Source organism: Medicago truncatula, chromosome 5 (genome assembly GCF_003473485.1).
Source record: "Medicago truncatula cultivar Jemalong A17 chromosome 5, MtrunA17r5.0-ANR, whole genome shotgun sequence".
NCBI classification, from domain to species: Eukaryota; Viridiplantae; Streptophyta; class Magnoliopsida; order Fabales; family Fabaceae; genus Medicago; species Medicago truncatula.
Genome location: NC_053046.1, coordinates 8375884 through 8393197, shown reverse-complemented (window position 1 = coordinate 8393197; position 17314 = coordinate 8375884). Strand labels below are relative to the sequence as shown.

The window sequence follows — 17314 nt, the reverse complement described above, 5'->3', positions numbered from 1 at the left end:
AGTTTTTAAATTATTTAAGAAAGAGAATCAATAAAATATTCAAAATTTTATCATATCAACTATATTTCCTTTAAAAAAAAAATCATATCAACTATATTTATTTGTCAGGAAAAAAGTCAAATATATTTATTTTCTTTTTCCTTAAAAAAATATCTATTTTCATTTAATATTTGATTATTAAAAATGAAAATATTTTAAATTTTCACAACTGGTATTAACTAATGTATACTTTAAAGAAAAATAAAAATAAAAAAACAAAAAAAACATATTTAAAACTATACATTAATGAAAAAAATATTTGCATTTAAAACTATTCTCTTCGACACTCTTATTTAAAACGAGCTATTGTTTCTTTTATTTCATCTATTTTTCTTCTTCTTCTTCTACTACTTTCTTTTTATCAAAATTATTTGTTGTATTCACGGACTCAACAATGGCCTCAAATGCCACAAGCTCTACCTTTGGACTTCAAGTTTGTTTATGTTTACACTCTCGTTTTTGTTCAATTCATTTTTATTTTTTTTTGCATGAATATGAATGTTTTCTTAGAATTGTGAATATAATTGTCAATAAAACACAATTTTTTTGCATGAATATACAACATATGTTTTTTAGAATTGTGAATATAATTGTCAACAAAACACAATTTTTTTTTTGCATGAGTACAACATATGTTTTTTAGAATTGTGAATATAATTGTCAACAAAACACAATTTTTATTTTGCATGAGTACATCATATGTTTTTTTAGAATTGTGAATATAATTGTCAACAAAACATGTTGTATGTAGTTTATTCTTTTCATTTTTTGGTGCTATGATAGGAAAACAATATGGGAAAAGTGTATTATGTTATAGTGAACATTATCAAATAATGTCATTTAATATGAGAGGGATCTATAGAGTCTATTATCAAATAATGTCACTTAATATTTTGTCATCTGAACAAATATTTTCAATCAAAATATGCAGGAGCGTTATCGAAATATTAGGGAAAAAGATCAACATTCTGAAGATTTTGGAGAAAATGGATCTCAAACTGAGATATGTTTGAACAAAAGCTTGAGTGAATATGTGGAAGTTTTTGACCGCCTTTTTTGTTCCAAATGTTTGGTAAATACTATTAAACTATCAATATATATATTTTGGATTTTTGTCATCACCATGTTGTTTAACATGATAATTAATAAATATCTTGTGTCTTTCTTTTTGTAATTTCTATGTAGATCTTTTGTTGTACTTTGCACGACTATTCTGATCAACAGATTATATATCCAGTAAGCAACAATGTTCTTTATTTATTTCTTAACACAAATTTCTATTAATTGATTAATTAAGAAGAAAAAATCGATGATTTGCTTTTCAGAAAGAAAAACAACCAATTTGGTCACCGGAAGGTGAGAAAGGACCATGTGGTGTTCATTGTGACCTTTATAATAAAGATGCCAGAATAGAAGGACATGTTGAGGGGAACTCTTGTGTTTCAAATTGGAAACTTTTGGAGAAAGAACTATGTATGAAGGGAATAGAAATGTTTGGGAGAAATAGGTATGAATCTTTCTTATTTTTCACATCACACCTAAAACTATTGCATAAGTGATTAAGTTATGAGATAAGCTAATATTGTTTTTTAATGTAACTCATGCTCTACAGTTGCCTTATATCGAAGAACTTACTTTTCATGATGAAGACTTGCAAGGAAGTTGCTAGCTACATGTATGCTGAAGTTCCAATGCCACATGGATCCATGAGCGAAAATGAAAACGTAAGATATTATTATGACATTATATAAATGATTTATACTATATTTTATTATCTACTAAAATATATTTGGATATCAATTTGGCATTGATGTAATTGTTAGGGTCTCTTTGGATTAGATAATTTGAGATTTTCTATTAACATGAGTTTTAATAAACTGTTTGGAAGAACTTATGACAATTTACACATGCTTTTTTTTGACTTATTTACCATGATAAGCGCTTGTGCTATAAGCTGCAAAATACTCTTTTTCTCAAAACACAATTTTTTTTTTTGCATGAATACAACATATGTTTTTTAGAATTGAGAATATAATTGTCAACAAAACACAATTTTTTGTTTCATGAATACAACATATGTTTTTTAGAATTGTGAATAAAATTGTCAACAAAACACGATGTATGTAATTTATTCTTTTCATTTTTTTTGGTGCTATGATAGGAAAACATTATGTGAAAAGTGTATTATGTTTATAGTGAACATTATCAAATAATGTCACTTAATATGGGAGGGAAGAAGTATTTTCTATAGAGCCTATTATCAAATAATGTCACTTAATAATGTCAGTTAATATTTTATGATCTAAACAAATATTTTCAATCAAAATATGCAGGAGCATTATCAAAATATCAAGGAAAAGGACCAACATTCTGAAGATTTTGGAGAAAATGGACCTCAAACTGAGATATATTTGAACAAAAGCTTAAGTGCCAGTTTGGAAGTTTTTGACCGCCTTTTTTGTTCCAAATGTTTGGTAAATACTATTAAGCTATAAATATATATATTTTGCATTTTTGTCACCACCATGTTGTTTAACATGATAATTAATAAATATCATGTCTTTATTTTTGTAATTTCTTTGTAGATCTTTTGTTGTACTTTGCACAACTATTATGATCAACAAATTATATATCCAGTAAGCAACAATGTTCTTTATTCATTTCTTAACAAAAATTTTCATTAATTGATTAATTAATAAAAAAAAACGGATGATTTAATTTTCAGAAAGAAAAACAACCAATTTGGACACCGAAAGGTGACAAAGAACCATGTGGTGTTCATTGTGACCTTTATAATAAAGGTGCCACAATGGAAGGACATGTTGAGGGGAACTCTTGTGTTTCAACTTGGAAACTTTTGGAGAAAGATTTATGTCTGAAGGGAATAGAAATGTTTGGGAGAAATAGGTATGAATCTTTCTTATTTTTCACATCTCACCTAAAACTATTGCATAAGTTGTTATGTTATGAGATAAGCTAAAATTGTTTTTATATGTAACCCATGCTATGCAGTTGCCTTATATCGAAGAACTTACTTTTTATGATGAAGACTTGCAAGGAAGTTGCTAGCTACATGTATGATGAAGTTCCAATGTCACATGGATCCATGGACGAAAATGAAAACGTAAGATATTATTATGACATTATATAAATGATTTATACTCCCTCCGTCCCACAATAGCTGAGCCATTTGCAAATAAAAAGTGTCCCAAAATAACTGAGCCATTTCATTTTTCAATACAATATTAATTATTTTTTTTTCTTTTATAACTCTAATTAATACTACTTTCACAACTTTCAATTCAATATATTCCACTTTGCATTTATGATAGTGGAGAATGCACCAATACTTAACAAGAGCATTTAAAACAATTTTTCTCTCTCCTTTATACATTTGTCTTAATACATGTGAAATGAAAAAATGGTTCAGCTAATTCGGGACGGAGGGAGTACTATATTTTGCTATCTACTAAAATATATTTGGTTATCAATTTGGCATTGATGGAATAGTTAGGATTTGTTTGGATTAGCTAATTTGAGATTTTCTATTAACATGAGTTTTGTTAGACTATTCAGAAGAACTTATAAAGACAACTTATGACAATTTACACATACTTTTTTTCGGCTTATTTTAATAAGTTCTCTAATGTATAGCTTATAAAAATAGTTTATAGCATACAAAAGCAATTAAATTTATTTTTTATTTTTCTATAAAATAAAAAAACTTATGTAAGCTTATGCATAAGCACGTACTATGATAAACGTCTGTGCTATAAGCTGCAAATATACTTTTTATCCAAACATGCCATTAGTGTATTAGTGCCACATTACCATTAATCAAGGCCGCCTTTCTTTGATTTGATTATATGGTGTTGTTCAACAAAAACTTTATGACTATAAAGAAAGGAATAACACAAAAAAAAAAATCATATATTTTTATAAGGAAGCAAAATATTTTTCAATTGCTTCATTAACTTTGCTAAGATTGCAAAAGCTGAATCGTTCAAGCTTGTAGAAAATAGATATAACAAAGATGTGACAATATATAAATGTCATGTTCTACATCAAAATGTTCATTTTTTCCCTCATTCATTTATTTTTCCCTTTTTGGCCATTTTAGGTTGAACTCATAGAACCCCAACAATGAAATTGAAATAATAAGAAAGGACAACCTGAAAATTGAGCTCAGGCATATAGAAACATTTATTTATATTACCCTAACTATATTTAACTAATAACTAATCCAACTATCTTTGATCAAATGTAAATTGCAGGAACTTGAAGGAAGATGACATTACCTCATTGGATTACAAATAACTTATGGCCCTAAGGATGCTCTTGATTCTTTGTTTTTATCCCTTATTTCATTTTATAAGTCTTTCAGATGAACAATTACTCTGTTAGTTTTCAATATTTTCTATTTTAGGTCCAATAATATCTGGGATTTTGTGGCATGCTTATTGCCGTTTTTTTTTTTTTTTAATAAATTGCAACATTATCATTGCGTGTGAAATATGATTTCTTTTGTCTGGTTTTGAAGGTGTGGTCATGTTTGAAGAGTTGTAGTGCTTAAAAAATAAAAGTAAAATAACATCTTATATGAATTCCGAGTATGTAAAATTTCAACATGAAATGTATATCGAATGAATCAAGACCTATTTAATTAATCCCAATGATAACCATATCCAATTCTAGGTAAAAATATTAAAACAGAGATTTACTATTGAGAGTAAAAGGATTCATTTTAAAATGTTATTTATCGATAAAAGAAATAAATTTATAAGACATAAAACAGAAATATAAGTTTTGGGGGATTAAGTACAGATTTAAATCTTTATTTAGTTCGTTAGATTTTACAAGATTTCACAGCCGCTTATTTTTATTGAAAGTCTGATATGTTTACTTTTACAAGAGATTATTGTAATATAGGTCAAGCAACTGAAATGAGACGTTCGAAATAATTTAAGAATGAGGTCAAGAGTTCAAACTCTCTCTACTAACATAATATAATAAAGGGTTAATAGGTCTTTACCCTCTGTAGTATAGAGCACTTTTGGTTTTGCTTCTTGTAATTTTTTTTTTTAAATTCCGTCCTTGTAAAATGAAGATTCTTCACGATTGCCCCCTAAGCTCATTGACGCAGCAGAATCTTTGATGTGGCACCTAGATGGCTTTTTCTTTTTCTTTTTCATTTTTTTTGCTTACCACGCGTAAAAAATAGTTTACACGTCATAATTTTTTGCAATATGAATTTGTATAGTGTATGGATGTTTAACATGTTATGAAGAGATTAGAAGAAAAGGGGATTAGGTATGTTACAACTTTGGTAAAGGATGTAAGAATTAAGGAAGATCAAGTGTTCTTCCATGACCCTCTAAGAATATCTCAATCATACATGTTTCTTCATGCCTGCTTCTTTCAATGGCCATAGCCTTAAGAGATCTACTTATGATCTGTCCAGTGAAGATCAGTGATCAAGGATGGTTGTTCGTGGTGCTCCGATGCGATAGAGGTTGAGTCTTCACAATGTAGGAGAAAGGTGTTTGCAGGCACGTTAGCACTCCACCAACACTCAAGTTAGTATATGAGAGAAGTGGTTATATGCAAAAATATGATAAAAATGAATTGTGATGTTGAATCACTTTTATATAGGTGCGGTGAACGTTAACGACTTCTATGAAATGCGGAGCCATCTTAGGAGGCCGTTAGAGACACTGTAATTGGTGGAGATGGAGTCAGGGCGTGCTTCTATGAGGTAATTCGCACAGAGCTTCACGTGCTCCTCCACCGTGTTTGGCCTTGCTTATCTTGGACTTTATCTTGTTGGACCTTACACTGTTAAGCTTCAAGCCAGGTTATGATAGCAGAGAATTTCTTTTCTTACATACATTGTTTCCTAAAAACACATGGAAATGACAAAAAAAAAAAAACACTCAAGCGGTAGTTAACTACCACTGGTTGATAACTAAAAAATCGGTGGTAGTTAACTACCGCTGAGTTTTTGGTCATTTCTATGGGTTTCTAGGAAACAATGGATGTCAAAAAAGCAAATTTCATGATAGAATGCTTCAGCATGGACATGATGAACTTTGCCTTTTAAAATGACAAAACTCAAAGAACATTAATTTCACTTCCATTTTTTTGTTATATATAAGATAAGAAAAGTTTGTTAATTAAAATAGAGCAAAAAAAAGATATTTTGAAGGATAATTAAGAATGTAAAATTGTTATTCTTGGTTTAATTGCGAGAGAATAGTGGTCCAAAGAAAAGTTGTATTGTATTGTATTTGCACACCCGGGGCGAAACAATGTAAAATCCCATACGATTTGAAGTATTATCGACTGACCTACAAACCAACACGAGTCTTTTCAACGTGTTTTGTCGTCACTCACCGCTTATTGGAAAACTTCCCAGTAGGTCACCCATCCAAATACTACTTCAAATCAAACACGCTTAACTATAGAGTTCTTATGATGAATCTCTTCCCAACTATATTCGTGAATCTCTTCCCAACATCTTTTTGTTGCTTGCATCATTCTTACGAACATATTCTTCCAATATCTTGTATCCTGATGTTCGTCTTGATAATCTCACTGAATTGGGAGAGGTTGTTGCCATCCCATAGTAATGATTGAATTGTTTGTAGAAAAGTGATCCATGAATTGTTTCCTGAAATGACCATAAACAAAAATACCCTAGTAGCATTGTACTATCTAAAAGTGACTGAAAATAATAATTGTTTTTTTTAAGTAAAAAAAATAGTTGTTATAATTATTATTATTATTATTTTATTTTCTTAATAAGTACGAAAAAATTATTTTCTTAATAACTACGAAAAAACAACTATATAGCTAAATCTATTCTAAAAAAGCCACCCTAAATAAAAGGAAAACAACTAACTAACCTAATCTAAAAAGATAAGATTACCCCTAAAACAAAAAATAGAATCGAATCCTAAAAATAAAATTTAAAAATTTAAAAATAAAAAAAATTAAAATGAAACCTAAAAAACAAGTAAAGAGAATTTCTTTGTAGAAAATATCAACAATCTCCGACGACAGAGTCAAAAACTTGATGATTAAATTTGTCAAATACATCAAACAATTTTCAAATAATAAAGTACAAAAGTATTTAGTGTTACTTTATTTTTAAACAATAATCCCAGTTCAATCATTACAACAGGGATTTGCGGTTTAAAACTCGCGGTAATAAAAGTAATAAAGTTTAATCATTCTTAAAATCCCAGTTCCATAATTCAAGCAAGCATTTAGCGTTACTTATTTTTAATCAATAATAATTGAATTCATCTGTAAATTTTTCGTTTGATACTCACATATCTCTAGATGGATTGTGGTTTCAACTCGGCAATTAGTGTTACTTATTAAATAGAAAATGAAAACAATAAAATAAATTAAAAGAGTAAATTGGGGGAAGTTCGCAAGTTTGATTTGATTGTGCAAAGCAGTAGTGATTTAGTAACCTAGTTTGATCGCAAAATTTTAGCGACGGTTAGGATTCTTCGAATCTCCTCTAATTCCTTATTGGATTAAAGACAAGTAAACATACATTTATGAGACAAAGGTTCTATTAAAGTTATGACTTCGTAGGATTGTTACGTCTCTCCATCCATTGAGTTTCACCTACCAATCACTCTAAGGTTATACACGCTCTAAGGGGTGTAGGGTTGTCAATCCTACATGATCCAATATGCCTACGTATGGAGTGTTAGAGTGGGGTCTTACTCTCTTATAGGTAATTGAAACATAAAAGAATTGAGATTCTTAAATTGTCATCTAAAGGCTCCAACTTCATCTATGAATCTTAGAAGTTCATCACATACTTTGTCTTACCTTAGTAGTTCTACATACATGCATGTAGCCCTATCTCGTCTACCGAACCAAGAAAATATTATGACAATGCCATTAATTATATTGTCATTAAATATTCTCATGTGTGGTCAAAAAACAAAATTCTCATGAATTATTTTATTATGTTTTTTTTTTGTTACAATTTTATTATGTTAGTATTAATAATTAGTCAACGAATTCATAGTATTTTCATATTTTATTACAATTTTATATGGAGAAGTTAGTATTTTCTTAAATTTTAAAAGTATTTGAATGAGAAAATTTAGTACCAAATCATTTTAAAAAATGGATTCAATTATTTTAGATTAAAATAAGCCTTTTAGGTAAAAAAAATTATAGTAAAATACTAAGAATGTTATAATATCGTAAATATATTTTATTTATAGAATTTTTTTTATAGACAAAACTTAGGTACAATTCCTTAGGTGCTTTTTGTATGGTTCTTAACTAAAAATATAATTTTTTTAGACATAACAAACTTTGAGAGAATTATAAATTTAAGAAAATCATGGTGAATTTAGTTAAGAACCATTGTACCTAAGTTTTTTCCTTTTTTTATTACTATTATTTTCCCCTAAAATTTGTAACAAAAAAAAAAATCCCTAAAAAATTCATTATGATAATATCATCATAGTGTCGTTAACTATTCTCATGTTTGGTCAAAAAACAAAATTCTCATGAATTATTTTCTTGTGTTAATATCAATAATTAGTCAACAAAGTTATAGTATATTCATAATTTTTTAAATATTTGAATGAGAAAATTTAGTACCAAAGCATTTTAAAAATGGATTCAATTATTATTGATTAAAAATAAGTCATTTAGGTAATTTTTTTATAGTAAATTAGTAACAATGTTGAAATAGAATAATAAATATCTTGATTTTTTTTTAAAATAACATTAAGATATGTGAGTATTGAATTTTGTTCTTATCTTTTGGTGGTAGGTGGTTGAATTCATATTCGAGACATTATTATTGTCTTAAAAAGAGAATAACTTTTTAATTTCTTTCTTCTTATCATTTTTCAATTTCAAGAAAATATATTAAAATTACTTTTTTAGATAATTTAAGAAGCAGAATTGATTTGGTAAAAAAAACAAAAAACAGAATTGATAAAATATTCAAAACTTTATTATATCAAATATATTTATTTTCATTTAATATTTTTTATTAAAAATGAAAATATTCTAAATTTTCACAATTCTATTAACTAGTCAATATATCCTTTAAAGAAAAAATATATTTGCATTTAAGATGGTGGCACCCCAAAAAGATGTATAAAAGAATGAACAATTCTCTTCCACACTCTTATTTAAAATGAATGAGTTAAAGCTTCTTTCGTTTCATCTACTCTTTTTTTTTTTTTTTTTTTTTTTTTTTTTTTTATCAAAACAACATTTTTTTAAGGAATCAAAACAACTTCTTTTGTTTCATCTACTCTTTTTTTATTTTTATCAAAGCTAGTTTTTATTTTCATAGTTTCACCAATACCACAAACTCTACCTTTGAACTTCAAGTTTGTTTCTCTTTCAACTCTCATCTTTGTTCAATTTATTTTTTGTAGGTTGTTTCATCAATAATTTTAACATTTTTTTTAGAATTGTGAATATAATTGTCAACAAAACACGATTTATGTGTTTTATTGTTTCCAATTTTTTAGGATATGTTAACAATTTTTTTATTGTATATTTGGATAGGAAAAACATGGAGGGGGAGCAACAAACATTAGTCAAAATTTGGACAAAGAGATAAATCTATTGAAAAAACAAATCCAAGAGAAACGACTTGAATAAATCAAAGTGAGTTCAGTAGGATGGTCGATTCTTTGAAATAGTACATAGATTGTTATGTGTAATTATTTTTGCTAGAGGATTATACCTTTTATTTTCCACTATAAATTGAAGGAGAAAATGTGGTTCGATTATACCTTATATTTTCGTGACTAATTTTAGGGTTTCTCTTTTTAACCAATTGATTTAATCACCGACTCTTATGTGATTATTAGTTGCGTTGTGTTTATGTTTATAAATTCTCACCATTTGTGTGCTTCCTTCAATCTTACCATTTCCTTCGTTATTATGTCTTCCTTCAATCTTACCATGTTGTGGTCAATATTATTTAATTATTTTCCATAATTAACATCAATTGAGAGAAGAGTGATGTTTCATAATTAGCTATGGAGGATGGTATTTTTGATAAACATTATGAAGAAGAAGTTATCAAAGAGCAAATGAATGATTTTTTCCAAAATACAGAAATAGGTGTGGATTTAAACCCTAACCAAGCTTATATGTTCAAGCAATGTTTTATCATCTGAACAAATTCTATGAATCAAAATATATAGGAGCGGTGCAAAAACATCAAGGAAAATGGACAACATTCTGAAGATAATAGAGAAAATGAATCTCACACTGAGATATATTTGAACAGAAGTTTGAGTGCCAATTTAAAAAATTTGACCACCTTTTATGTCCTAAGTGTTTAGTAAATACTTCAAAACTACCAGCATAATTTTTGCATTTTTTTCATTGCCCATGTTGTCTAACGTGATAATGAATATCTTGTGTCTTTATTTTTGTAATTTCTTTATAGCTCTTTTGTCGTACTTTGCACAAATACCCTGATCAACAAATTATATATCTAGTAAGCAACAATGTTCTACATTCATTTCTTAACACATGTTTTTGTTAATTAACTAATTTAATGGTTTACTTTTGAGAAAGTAAAGCAACCAATTTGGTCAGAGCCAGAAGGTGACAGAGAACAACGTGGTGATCATTGTTACCTTTTTTTCTATTTTTCACCTTACACTTTAAAACTATATTATATGTATTGTTATATGCAATTCATGCTTTGTAGTTTCCTTATATACAGGAACTTAGTTTTGAAGTTCATGATTTGCAAGGAAGTTGCTAGCTACATGTATGTTGAAATTCCAATGTCACATGGATCCATAAACGAAAATGAAAACGTAAGATATTTTTTTATTTTTTTTGAACAAACCAAAATGAAAACGTAAGATATTATTATGAGTCTAGTGACATTATTAAGACATTATATAAATTATCCATATACTATATTTTCTTATCTACAAAATATATTTGGTTTTATATATTTATTTGCAAGTACATTTTCACCCGTCATGTTAATAGAAAGTTTGAAATTGAAGGAAGTTAATGGGCGAGTAAGGAATAGAAAAATGTAGTTGAAAAGATTGGGATTCATGTAATAGTTAGTGTTTTAGTGTCATATATTACCATTAATCATGACAAGATAACAATGTCTTCAATCCTTTTCTTTCCTTCCTTCAAAAAAAAAAAATCCTTTTCTTTCCTAACTGCAAGTAACTTGGTTCTGTGGTGTTGTACAACAGTATCCAAAAAGCAAGAAAGTGAACCACTTATAATGGAAGAAGCAACAAAAAAGAGTTAATATATATATTTCTATATGAATAGATTTGGAGGTAACACATTATTCAATTGCTTCATTTTTTTTGCTAAGATTTCAAAAGCTGAATCATTTAAGTTTCTTGGAAATATAGATAACAAAGATGTGAGAATATATAAGTGTCATGATTCTACACCCAAATGTTCATTTTTTGCCTCATTTTTTTTTATTTCCTTTTTTGGCATTTTAGGTTGACCTCACAGAACGAAATTCAAAGAAAAAGAGAGAAGAATGACAACATGCAAATTGAGCTCAGGTATATAGAAATGTTTATTTATATTACCTTTACTATATTTAAATAATAACCATTCTAATTATCTTTGATTAAATGTACATTTTAGGAAGTTGAAGAAAGATGGCATTATCTCCGTGAATTACAAATAACTTATGGCCCTAAAGATGTCGTTGATTCTTTGTTTTATCCTTTATTTAATGTTATTAGTTTTCAGGTGAACATCTACTCTTTTAGCTTTCAATATTTTCTATTTTAGTCCAATAATATTTGGGATTTTGTGGCTTGCTTTATTGCCTTTTATTTTGAATAGATTGCAACATTATCATGGTGTGTAAAATATGATTGTTTGTGTGGATTTGAAAGTGTCGTCCATATGGCTTGGATTGAAGAGCTGTAGGCAAAGATAAGGCTGTTATTTTTTCCACCCTCCTCTCATCTCACACGCGGTTTCAATATTCTGACAATACCTCATTAGTAATATATAAGTTTAATTGTACTTTTGGTCCCTATCTTTTTAAAAGTTGTGATTTTGGCCCCCTAACTAATTAAAATCCAAAACAGTCTCATATGTATTGGATCTTTGGCAATTTTGGCCCCCCAAGACCACTTTTGACTTAATCTTCGCTGACGTGTCACCCACAATGGTCCAAAATTTTGCTATGTACTTTTTTTGTTGCTTCTACAAAATTGTCTTTTTTTTTTTTACCAATTGTGAAACATTATTCCGAATATATTAGGGTTGTACTTAAAGAACTCGTCAAGATGTTATCTTATCTTATAGTTTTTAGTTTTGTTTCTAAGCACGTTAATAAGGATAAGGATAAAGCTATGTGAAGGTGTATTGATTGTGTATATGATGCTAATTAATATACTTTAATTTATATTTAAGGTGCATTTATCTATTAAAAAAATGAATAATAGGATATGACAAGTTTTACAATGTTTGATTGTAAAATTGTTTTAAGGAACAAAACAAAATAGAGGTAAGCGGCATAACAAAAACTTAAATTATTGTATTTCACTGAACTAAAATACAGTTTTTTTTGTCTCAAATACAAGTTGTCTAAAATACTAAAATAATCTTTTATCTATCAAAAATGTATACTATAAAAAATTATTCAATAATATAATAATTTGTATTTGTTGCTCTATCTTGTGTTGTATTGTTCCGTGTTTACTTTTTAGTAAACTAAACGCAACATTAAACTTTCATTTTATTTTGAGTTATATGTAAAACGAGGAACTTCCCTTATATAATACAACTTGAAAAAAATATATTTTTAAAACAAGTTTTTGGGTTTGTAATGTATAATTAGGTAACTTTTGCAATTGTATATCACTATATAATGCTTTGTATTATGGACTACTCTATAATACAAGATGTATTAGTTTCCTTAGTTTTGACAATTGCACTATAAAATTATATGAACGATATGGCTGAACAAATGAGACATGATCGACCTCCAGGGAACTAGAGTGCAAACACTGATGAAGATAAGTGGACTCAAATGTTGTTGTAACAACACCAAATGATGCAAATGTTGCGATGACGGTGGGTGATGGTGCAACAAACGCAAGGCCAACGTCAACAAGCGCAAGGTCAAATTTAAGCTAGGATAATCATCAATCATATTTTACTTGTCTCTTGGCTGAACACTGGATTATCATGACTCTTTCCCTTAAAACCATAACGTTAAAGACCAAAAATATGTTCTCATAATTGCATAGTAAACTATAAGTGCTTATTGTGGTAAAGCAAATATGTGATCAAGTGGTTAGTGAATTCATTACTCTCTCGTCCATTGTCGTATTAGATTATTTCACATAAACTAAGAAATTATAAATAAATATAAGAGAATGACACAGGAAGGACAGGCCAAGCTACTAAATTAATCTTAATAACTGTTGATTAATTTTTATTGTCATAAATATTAAATAGAAAATAATACCTTATAAGTGTTGTGGTATATATATTTTTTTTGGCTTAATTAATCATTTGGTCCCTTAACTTAATTATTTATTTCGAATCGGTCCCCTAACTATTAAAAGTTTTAAAATGGTCTTTTATCTTTGTTTTAGTCATCATTTTGGTCCTATTTTATAAATTTTAAATCCCTTAAAAAGAAGATCGTTGGATAAAGGAGGTCCGTCGGATTTAACGGTGTATCACCAACACATAATTTATATTGCTTTCTTCCTCTTCTTCTTCATCTTCATCTTCTTCATAAAACCATCATCAACATTCATGAACTAAACCCAAAAAAATCATGAATCAAACCTACCAACTCACAAATACAAAAAATTAAACCCAATTGTTTCCCCCTCTTTCAGATGCCAAAAAAATCAACAATAAGCCTTTTTACCCCTCTTTCATCAACGCCAGAGAAGAGAGAAGACGGGGGAACCCACAAACATTGAATTGGAGAAGAAACAATGATTCACAAGTGAAATCAATATCAATTCAAGAAGTACCTTCAAATTGTTGGAGAATACATACATGGCATGTAACAATCGTTGGATTTTTAGAAAATAAGGGTACGATTTCTAAGTTGGAAAATTCATGAGTCTTATTTTGTTAGTTTTGTGTCGTCATCCGTGATGACCATGGAAATGACGGAAAACAGTTATGAGAGATTGAAGAAATACGCTCCTCAGTCTCACCGACCTCCTCCTTTGGAACTTTTCAACTTTTTTGGTGAATGAATCCAACTTTTTTTTGGTGAAATGGAACCCAACTTTGAAATGATATTAGAGAGAGAATGAAATGAGTTTTTGGAAATCTGATATGCAAAAGCATAAGGGTTGGATCTTGTGGAACGAAGATGTTCACTGAGTGCTTGTTGAGCTTGTGACGGCAAGGTTCTTTTAGCGACAAGGGATTTTCTTTTTTGAGGAATTTAAGGTTGTTGTTGTTGTGATGATGTTGGAACAGAAATGTCGTTTAAGGTTGTTCAACAACGTCACTTTCATTTTGTGTTTTTTAGTTTGTTCTACCCCAGTAGTGAAGTTCACCGTTCCTTTTCTCCTTTCATTCATTCATTTGGTCGAAACAAAATTATAATATTCATGATTTTTCTGGGTTTAGTTCATGAATATTGATGATAGTTATATGAAGAAGATGAATGGGAAGAAGGAGAGGAAGAAAGCAATATAAATTATGTGTTGGTGATACACCGTTAGATTTGATGGACCTCCTTTAACGAACGGTCTTCTTTTTAAGGAATTTAAAATTAATAAAATATGACCAAAATGATGACTAAAACAAAGATAAAAGACCATTTTAAAACGTTTAATAATTAGGGGATCAATTCAAAATAAAGAATTAAGTTAAGGGATCAAATGATCAATTAAACCTTTTTTTTTTTTACAAGTTTACATATACTATTAATTAGAGAGTAAAAGAAAATAAGACAGAAAATTTAACTGACTGCCTAAGCCTAACCACGTGTTCTCTTGAAAAATCATAATCCAAATCTCTTGTTAAAACTGTTAGCTTTCAAAATGTGTGAGCCTTCTCTAAACATAAAATGATTGAGAAGAAACTACTTTAGAGGTTTTGAAGACAAACTGAACATAGTTCTTTCTAGGAGCCACAATAATTGTGGATTTATTATTAATGTCCTCCTATTTATGGACCCGTGAACAGCAATCTAGACTGTATTTAATTTGTTTTTTAGCTCAACTATGGAAAGTTAATTAAATATGTTGAGTCTTTCACACGTCACCCTTCACTACCGTAGATATCAATCTAAATCCACCAAGCCCTCTAAACTGCATATAATTTATTGCACGAGAAAATATTTGCAATATTTTGTTTCGCTAAAAAGGGAAATTATTTTTGACAAAATCCCAAAAGGGAAGTTGGGAGATAAGCAAGTTGAATCATTAATCATCTTTCTCATAAAATAATTAAATAATAATCATAAAGGACACGTGTCAATGGTGTCATAGAATTTTTAGGATTTTCAATAGAGTTAGTCACATTTGGATTTTTGTCATCATCCATATATTCTGTATTTATAGATCTACATTGTTAGATAAAGAATAGACAACACTTATTTTGAAATAAATTTTAAAGTTGATCGAGTGTGAGCGATATAAAATTAGTCCAATTGGTAGGGATATAATATATTATAGGTAAAATTATATTTTTAGTCCTTTAATTTTATTTTAGATAAGAGTTTAGTCCTTTATCTTTTTTTTCATTTCAATTTTGTCATTTTGATCCATTTACATATGAATTTTTAAGCTTAAAATTCATGATTTTATTTTCTTATTGTCTTTCAGTCTTCAAATCTATGATCCTTGTCTATGTTTGCATAAGAATATTTAATTTGAAGTTTGAAAATGTATATGAAAATGGACAAAAAGGACCCAATTGAAATGAAAAAAAATAAAGAACCAAACTATTACCTGAAATTAAGTTAAGGGACTAAAAATATAATTTTGTCTATATTATATACATGGATTGGGATACGAACTTCAGACATCTACTTATTTATCTTTAAAAGATGGATTTCTAACTAATATACTTCTTATCAAAAAGAATTAGTCTTTATCTCTAAATGTTAATTCAACCAACAATATCAATATTGTTAAGTTGGATACATTAATCTTAAACACAAAATTGTAAATTTTAGTCACTTTATTTACAACCCAAAAAAGTATTCTTCCTTTTTTTTATATGAATAAAGTGGAGAATATTAATCATCCAATCTTTATTCAAATATAATTTTAAAGTTGATTTAGAAGAATTATAATTAGTTGGTGAGAAAAGACAAGTTGAATTACCAACTACTGTTTTCGTAACAAAATATAGAACTCGTGGAGAAAAAAGTAGCCACTTCTAAACCACTTAATATACTAATAATTTTTTTATTTTTTATAAAAATGTTTTTAGCTAATTAGCTATTATGAACAAAAAAAGTTTAATTAATATTACCCCGTCCCTAATTACAAGACCTTTTTGAGAAATTTTTTTGTCCCTTATTATAAAAACACCTTTGACATTTTCAAGTACATTAATTATTTTTTTTACCAACATACCCTTATTTATTTTGCATCTTTTTTTTTTTCAATCAACAATAAATATTATGTTGAAAACATAAATTAACTCTATCTTTTAAGTATAAAATTGTAAAAACAACAGTAATTATATATAAATTTAATATTACTATCAACTTTCTTAATTCCAGTAATTTTGATAAAATGCTCCTATATTTAGGGACGGAGGTAGGACATTGTAATGTAAAAAAATTATATTGTCAACAAATTAAAACTAATCATGTTTTTTGAGGGGAAAGTTAAATATTTTTTATGATTTTGATTATTACAGTTAATTGACAACTTAAGATATATTTTTGATATCAACAATAAATTGGTCCTTGGGGTAAGAAATTTGAGCTCTTTAAGTAGATGGTTAAGGCCGGTTTTATCATTGATTCTAATGCATGAAAAATCTGATTGGGATAAGATAACTCACCTTTGTATATCCCACAAACTCCCTCAAAGATTAGTCACCATTAAACGACAATAGAAACTATAAGAACCAATATATATATATATATATATATATATATATATATATATATATATATATATGTGTGTGTGTGTGTGTGTATGTGAGAATTAATTTTTGAAAGAAAAAAAATTTACATTTAAGAAGAGAGGTAAAGGTGGTAGATTTAAATTTTCTCTCACATTATTCTCTACATCTTTCGTAA

The 17314-nt window shown here is 28.1% G+C and overlaps 1 protein-coding gene across 1 annotated transcript; it reads left to right on the top strand.

The window, feature by feature from the left end:
- The first annotated feature begins 433 nt into the window (after positions 1-433).
- On the top strand, positions 434-11988 carry LOC112422003 (histone-lysine N-methyltransferase EZA1). The gene is made up of 10 exons (XM_024784699.2): positions 434-472; positions 971-1111; positions 1225-1275; positions 1365-1546; positions 1652-1763; positions 2373-2513; positions 2765-2946; positions 3052-3163; positions 11698-11805; positions 11902-11988. Exons 1-10 carry the CDS (start codon positions 434-436, stop codon positions 11986-11988), a joined length of 1155 nt encoding a protein of 384 aa, XP_024640467.2.
- The last annotated feature ends 5326 nt before the right edge of the window (positions 11989-17314 follow it).